Raw genomic sequence first — 7,870 nt, 5'->3', positions numbered from 1 at the left:
TATAACTCGAATGAGGTGTTTGGGCTAGGCTATGAATGTCTGGAATGCACCAGCCACAATTGTTACCTCATCTAAAGGTAGTGGAACACAAGTATCAGCTACTCGTACTCTTTCAACTGTTGCCTTCACCACATCAGGGGAGAGAGAAACGTTATGTAAGGTGGTGGCCTCTTGATAGACTTTTTCAATGGCCACCACCTAAGGAAGCATGTCGCAGTCTACCAGTAGCTCACATTGGCTCATCTGGCCAATGATATCCTTCCCTGATGTTGTAAGAGCCGCACAACTTTCCTTTGTGCTCTTGGGAGAGGGACTAACAAGCGTGTCAACTGACTCAGCATAAAATTGTTGCGATAGAAACTCCTATCGCAACTCTAACTGCATCTGACAGTCTCCTTTCTGATCTCCTCCATTAATTCTTGACGTATCGTACTCGTCAATTCTACTTTGGTCTCTATGGTGGGGAAGGAGTTATTAATAAAGTTAAATTAAATAATGTTAAGTTATTAAATTATTAATGTTAAGTTATTAATGTTATTAATAAAGTGAATTAAATAATATTAAGTTATTAATGTTATATAAATAAAAATATCTATACATATTATTAATAATATAAATACTATTAATAAAAATATTAATAAAATTAATATTATTTATAATATTAAATAATATTTAAAATTATTAATAATATTTCATAATCTATATGTATATATAAAGGGGATTCTCCTCTTTAACTTTCTTTAATTTTTTTCCTAGTTTATCCTTATATCAATACTTGATTTAATTTCATTAGTTATAAAGGGGATTCTCATCTTTAATTTTTTTTTCCTATTTTATCCTTATATATGTTATGACAATTATAATTAAAGTTAGAACTAAATTGCAGCATGTGGAACTCAAAGCCAAGTCCCTTGAGGAATGTCCAAAGAAGTTTTAACCATTAGTCAAGTTTTGTTGTCATGTTATGATTATTATTATACTTATTAGTAATAATATTTAATAAAAAAAAGTAATGCTGAATAAAGTATATTGAATAATAATAATAATTAAAATTTTAAAAATAAAGTATATTAAATTATCTGTGGACACATTACCGATACACTGTCCGTAGGTAAATTACCTATGTCCAGATTACATACGAATTTTGTTTCGTGGGTAATCCGTAAGTAATGCTGATTTACCTACGAATCTTGGTTGTTACCTACGAAATTCTTCCGTAGATAAATTGAATTTTTCTTGTAGTGTCAGTATATATATTAAGTATTACATTTATTAAAATTTAATATTTATTTATTATTTTTTGTAAATAATAAATGCATTTAATATATACAATATAACGGATATGGAAAGAAAATAAAATATGATGAAATTATTCCAAAATTCAATTAATGTTAAGTCTGTATAAGTGAGTTATGCGTTGAACACAAATTGATAAAAGTGAAAACAAGGAAGCCACATTTAATATATACCATATAACGGATATGAAAAGAAAAGAAAATATGATGAAATTATTCCAAAACTCAACTACTGTTAAGTCTATATAAGTGAGTTATGCGTTGAACACAAATTCATAAAAAGTGAAAACAAGGTAGGCACATAATCAAGAGAATATGGGAGAGAAGAATGTGTGTGGTGTTGTGGTGCTTGTTATGGCTTATGGTTTGGCAATAACAACATTGAGCAGAGCACAAATTCCAAGCACAGCACAAGTTCCTAGCATTTGCAATGGGTATCAACCTTTACTTTTCCCATGTCAGCCTTATTTGATTGGTTCATTAGATCATCCAACTCCTAATTGCTGTGATGGAGCAAGAGTGGCTTTTCAGGGAGCCAACAATGGTGAAGCTATAAAAAAACTTTGTAGCTGTCTAGTGAGTGTTGCACCATATTTAAACTTTCGTCATGACAAGTTGGTTAGTCTTCCCCCAGCATGCAACATTCATCTTTCCTTTTCAATGGATCATTGTATAAATGGCTAGGTTACTTATTCAACAACTCAAAGTATAAATTCACAATTTGCTTAATAATTTTGAAGGTTCTATTTATAAATGGATATTCTTCTTTGAGACTATAATTAGATTTCTTAAATTAGGGATTCTCAATTTCTAATTTTTTTTATATTACTTTGTTTGTTTTATTCACTAATTGCCTTAATTTTATTATTCTTAGTCATAATTACTTGAATTAGGATCATGATTAGAATAATTGAAACTCGTGTTATTGTTGATTATATTCATGATTCATTTAGTTTTAACGAAAGCAAATGCTTTAAGGATGACTCTAAATTGATTAGAATGGAGTGTTTGTAAACAACATTCAAAAGGATTTAAGAACAATTCAATATAATGGAAGAAAATGAAGGAAATTCATAGAATTAACTTTGGTTTTATTTGACAATGTAGAAAACAAGAATAAAACAAGCTCTTCGAATCTCTCCACTGAAAATACAAGATTAACTAAATGACTATTCAAGTATAAAAGTTTGATTATAAGAACAAATGAAGAAATAAAAGAGATGGAGGAGATAAAAGATGAAAAGCACGTCACTCTCACAATGAAAGATAAATGTAAAAAGGAAAATCACTACTTGAATTTAGAAAACTAAATATTAGATTCTAGAAATAAGGAACTAGCATTTTGAACTCACAAATGAGAGAAAAGTTCAAGGCTATACTTATTTGATTTAAAACAAGTTATTTTACAAATGGGTGGATATCAATCAATCTATAATACAAATAGAAGGCACGCTCGGGGGTAACTTTTCAAAAAAAAATCAAAAAGAAAAAATTTCAAATATTAACTTAAATAGTAATCTCAAATTCATTCTGTGATTGACAAGTGGCACGCTGTAGAACTTATACGTGTTACAAAACTCTCATTTTATTATCACCCACATTTCCCTCTCTCTCACTTTATTATCACTCGCATTTCCCTCTCATTTACTCTCTCTCTCTCCTCTCATTTCCGCCTTTCTCTTTCTTTTATTTTGGTTTCTCTCATTCTCGTCTCTCATTTATTCTCTCTCTCTCTCTCTCTCTCCTATTCCACCTTTATTTCGTTGCCTTTTCGTTTCTCTCAAGAATTTTCATTTATTGGGTTTCTTCTTCTCTGGGCACATTTCGCCCTTTCTTGGATTTCTTCTTCTCTGGGTTTGCTCTATGCCTCACATTTCGCCCTATTTCATTTTATTTGGGCTTTCTTTAGTCTGTGCAACAACTGGTAGTGGAATCCATCGTATGTTCAAGCACCTAGGTGATATGCTTTTTTGGGTTTTCTTATCAAAGTTTCTTGCTTTTCATGTTTCTGCTGATTCTTTCCATCTCTTTGTTCTTGATATTGTTGCTTATGTGTTTTTTTACGTTGTTTCACAACATAAAAATGATTTTTTTTTTGGGTTTCTTATCAAAGTTGCTTGCTTTTAATGTTTCTTCTAATTCTCTTCATCTCTTTTATGGTTTATTTGCTCCACTGATCTTGATTTGTTACTTCTTTGTTTGTTGCGTTTCCTCAAAGTTGTTTTTATGTTCTTCGTTCTATATTTCTTACTTTTTCTTCACTGTTGTTAGGGTTTCTTATCAAAGTTGTGAACTTTTATCTTTGTCGAAGAAAAGGTGAGTCTTTTGTCATTTTTCTTTTTTTGCGTTTTCTCTAGTTGTTTTTATGTTCTTCGTTTCTATGTTTCTTACTTTTTTTTCCACTGTTGTTAGGGTTTCTTATCAAAGTTGTGAACTTTTATCTTTTTCGAAGAAAAGGTGAGTCTTTTATCATTTCTTTTCATTTTTTGGTGCATCCATATCATATATCTTCATATTGTTTGCCAAAGTTTGTTTTTTGCATTTTCTCCAGTTTTTTTTTTTATGTTCTTGGTTTTCTGTTTCTTACTTTTTCGTTGTTCTCAGGATTTCTGATAAAAGTTCTTTTTCGAAGAAAAGGTGATTCTTTTATTTTTCTTTTCATTTTTTGGTGCATCTATAACATACATGTTCAGATTGTTTTCCAAAATGTTTTTTGGTTCGTTTTCTCCAATTCTTTTTTATGTTCTTGGTTATCTTTTTCTTACTTTTTCTGCAGTTTTATTTAGTTCTAAGATCTAACTGTTTCTTACTTTTTGATGTTTTTAGGATTTCTAATCAAAGTTACAAACTTTTATCTTTTCCGAAGAAAAGGTGATTCTTTTATCATTTTTTTTTCATTTTTTGGTGCATCCATAACATACATATTCAGATTGTTTGCCAAAATACTTTTTGGTTCGTTTTCTCCAGTTCTTTTTTTATGTTCTTGGCTCTCTAATATCACGCCTTCTTCAGACCATGTCGGATTCAGATTGAGATGAAATACTAAGGCTACAAATCAAGGGAAGATTTATCTGCGGTGAGGTATGTTGTTTATAGGATTTAAGTTAACTTCCATTACTGTTGAACTCATGGAGATGAGTTTTCACCACGCAGAATCCCAAATAAAAAGGTCAAAGAACTCTTCTTGGACAATGCAAACAATGCCGTCAAAGCATAGAAAATGACAAAGGCAATAAATATTCAAAAATCAAATATTCAAGCAACAAATGTGAATTATCTTCTAGAAATAATAACAACTGATAAACAAAATTTAAATATTAATAATAATATAAATAATAAAATTAATAATTACAACAGGTAAACAATTATAATGTAAATAAAATTTAATGTGTGACATCAGCATAATAAATAACTTATTAGACAGCTCTTGAAGTATTAAAACAACAAAGTGAGAAATCATGGAAAAGATGAAACATCCCAGGTTAAAAAAAAAACAAATATCAAACCAAAAATAACCTAATTGATTTTGAATAAATTCTACCAAGAGTATATAACCTATCATAACAAAAAAGACTTGACCAAAAAAAAAGTATATAACCTACTTAAATAAAAATATGAAATTTTTAATATTTTCAAAATACTAAATAAATAAAAATCCAAAAATTTGAAATATTATTTTTAAATAAAATTTGAAAATCAATAAAATTCTTAAATTATTCAAGAATCTAAATATATTCATATCTTAAATTATTTAATTTCTCTTTAATAAAAATTTAAACAAATTTCTAAGTTTTCCAAAATCCTAAACAAATACAAATCTTAAATAATTTTAATTCCTACTTCAATAATAATCTAAAATAAATAACATTTTTAAAGTTTTTAAAATCCTAAATAAATACAAAATCTAAATGATTTAATGTTTTAAATAAATATATATTTTTAAATAAATTAAATTCCTAAATTATTCAAAATCCTAAACAAATACAACTCCTGAATAATTTAATGTAATACTTAAATAAAAAAATGGATATAAAAAAATCCTAAATTATTTAAAATTCTAAACAGATACAAATCTTAAATTAATAAATGTAGTACTTAAATAAAATTTGCAATAAATAAAATACATAAATTATTTAAAATTAGAAATAAATACAAATCCTAATTATTAAATTTCATAACTTAAATAAAAAAATATAATAAATAAAATTCCTAAATTATTTAAAAATATAAATAAATAAAAATCCGAAATTATTGAATGTCATACTTAGATAAAAATTTATAATAAATAATATTTTTAAATTATTTAAAATTTTAAACACATATAAATCCTAAATTATTTAATGTTCTACATAAATAAAATATTTATATAAATAAATTCTTGAATTAATATAAATATTAATAAATAATAATTCTAAATTATTTAATCCCTATTTAAATGAAAACCCAAAAGCTTGAATGCAAATCTTGAAAACTCAAATATGTTTTCACACTTTCACAAATGTCTCAAAAGTGTTATCAAACTTTAAGAGAGTATAACAATCTCTTTAAATACTTCAAAAGCTGTTAAAAACATTTAAAGCAGGAGCCTATTCAGTTAGACAACATTTAAAGCTGATTTGTAAACATAACAAAAATTTTGTTATGGATTTTCAACAAACAATCAGTTGAATCCTCGAAACAACCGATTGAATTGATTTGACAGCAAAGTCAACCAAGTCAAACAACTTCAAATCCTTTTCAAAAACCTTTAAGTGATAAACAACTTATTGAAACGACAAAACAACAGGTTGTTTTTCTACTTCTTCATAAAATAATTTTTTGTCAAAAAGGTTTTGATTCCAAACTGTTTTAGATTCAAACAAAAAGTGGATTACATATCATTCTACCCAAAACCCACCCACACACACAACAACTTCAGCCTTCCATCAAACACCATGGATTTGGAGACATCAAAGCTTCAAGATCATCCATGATCAACAATCTCCCCATATTTGATGAAGACAAATCCCTGTTTGCTTGTGTTGATTTGTTTGAATCTGAACTAGTACTTGCAAAACAGAAACTATGCAAACATAGAGCATATATAGCAATAGGTTATCAAGGCACACACTCTAGTTTTCTGCATAATCAAAACAGCAGAAAAACTAGTCCAAAATAATGCCAAAATCAGTGAGTGTAGCAACAACAAAAATAGATTGAATGCAGCAAAATATAAACTTCAAATCAGAGTTTGTAGAAGCAGCATACACAACACATAAACCAACACCTTCTTCCCCTATTTGTCTTCACAAATAAAATGAATAAAGGGATAAAAACAGAATTAAGAGAGAAATTGTCCAAAAATTAAAGCAACTTAAGCATAAACAACAACTAAACTTTGCTTCAATCTTCCTTTCCATATTGCAGCTCAAAAAGTTGGTTTTGAACAGCTTCAATCTGTTCATCAAGGTTCTAGAAACGTGTATCCATGCTTTGGAATCTGTCATCAAAGTTCTGAAAATTTGTAGCACAGAACTCATGGAGATTCCTTTGGTTTTCGGCAAAGTTGTCCATCCTATTAACCATAAACCTCTCAAAAGGAGACATTGAGAGAATCCTTTCTCCTTGATTTCCAATACTTGTTCCAGCACCTATATCAACAACATCATGTTCTTCTTTAGCATCAACTCCAAAGCCTTTAGCAGCATCAAGATCTTCCTCTTCTTGTCCAGCTTGCACACCACTTGAGGAACCACCTTGATCACCATCTTTGCTCACCCATTTTCCACCAATCTTAGTGAAACCCATCTTGCTAAGTGAACCATTGTTCACTTCAAGAGATGATTTCACAACTTCAGTCTGTTCTTTCTCAAGGTCCACTTCAAAATAATTCAAGAATTTAGAAATCAATACAGCATATGGATAGTGATAGTCACTTAACCTCATTGATTTTTGCATGTGCTCCTTGATGATGTGGATCCAATTGATCTTGACCTTGTTCATAATGCAATACATGTTTACAAGATCCTCCTCAGTAAGCACAGAATGATTTCTCCCCCTAGGTGTGAGCATCCATGTCACAATCAAGGAAATTAGCCTTTCATTCAATTTAAGACCTCCCACTGAAAAATTTCTCACTTTTGTTTGAGGATTCTTCAAGCAATTATTGTAAAACTGTATTTTGTTAAATTCCTCCACCACACTAATGCTTCCTTTGTTGATTCATAGCCCTGCATACTTTAATCCAGTGATGGCATTCCATACTTCATGTGTAATCCCCATATCAACCCCTTTTACATGAGAAACAAGGTTATTTCCAACAAATTGAAGGTTGGTATAGAATACCCTTATAAAATTAGGATATATGTTCCCTGACATCTCCAAGAACCTCTTCAACATCTGTTCCTTGATAAGACTTCTCAGCTCAACCAACTTCTTCTCCTTTAACCAGTTGAAAGAGATAAGCTTTGGGTTGTTTATTGTCTTCCTACTTGTTTCATGAAGATATTTCTCAATCTTTTCATCTTCACCCGAGAACCATGCACCAATGCGTCCTCCCCTTCTTATAACCCTTGTTTTGATTCTTTTTTATGAAG

At 29.2% G+C, this 7,870-nt stretch overlaps 1 protein-coding gene across 1 annotated transcript; it reads left to right on the top strand.

Annotated features, from left to right (window-relative positions):
* Nucleotides 1–1,610: 1,610 nt before the first annotated feature.
* On the top strand, nt 1,611–1,979 carry LOC137833355 (non-specific lipid-transfer protein AP10-like). The gene has a single exon (XM_068641707.1). It carries the CDS (start codon nt 1,611–1,613, stop codon nt 1,977–1,979), a length of 369 nt encoding a protein of 122 aa, XP_068497808.1.
* Nucleotides 1,980–7,870: the final 5,891 nt, after the last annotated feature.

Source organism: Phaseolus vulgaris, chromosome 6 (assembly GCF_000499845.2).
Source record: "Phaseolus vulgaris cultivar G19833 chromosome 6, P. vulgaris v2.0, whole genome shotgun sequence".
NCBI classification, from domain to species: domain Eukaryota; kingdom Viridiplantae; phylum Streptophyta; class Magnoliopsida; order Fabales; family Fabaceae; genus Phaseolus; species Phaseolus vulgaris.
Note: the sequence above shows the minus strand (reverse complement) of the source record. Positions and strands in the feature narration are given on the sequence as shown.

Bases quoted from the DNA above. Each gene is read 5' to 3' on its own strand.
- LOC137833355 (XM_068641707.1), top strand. From the start codon at position 1,611: ATGGGAGAGAAGAATGTGTGTGGTGTTGTGGTGCTTGTTATGGCTTAT.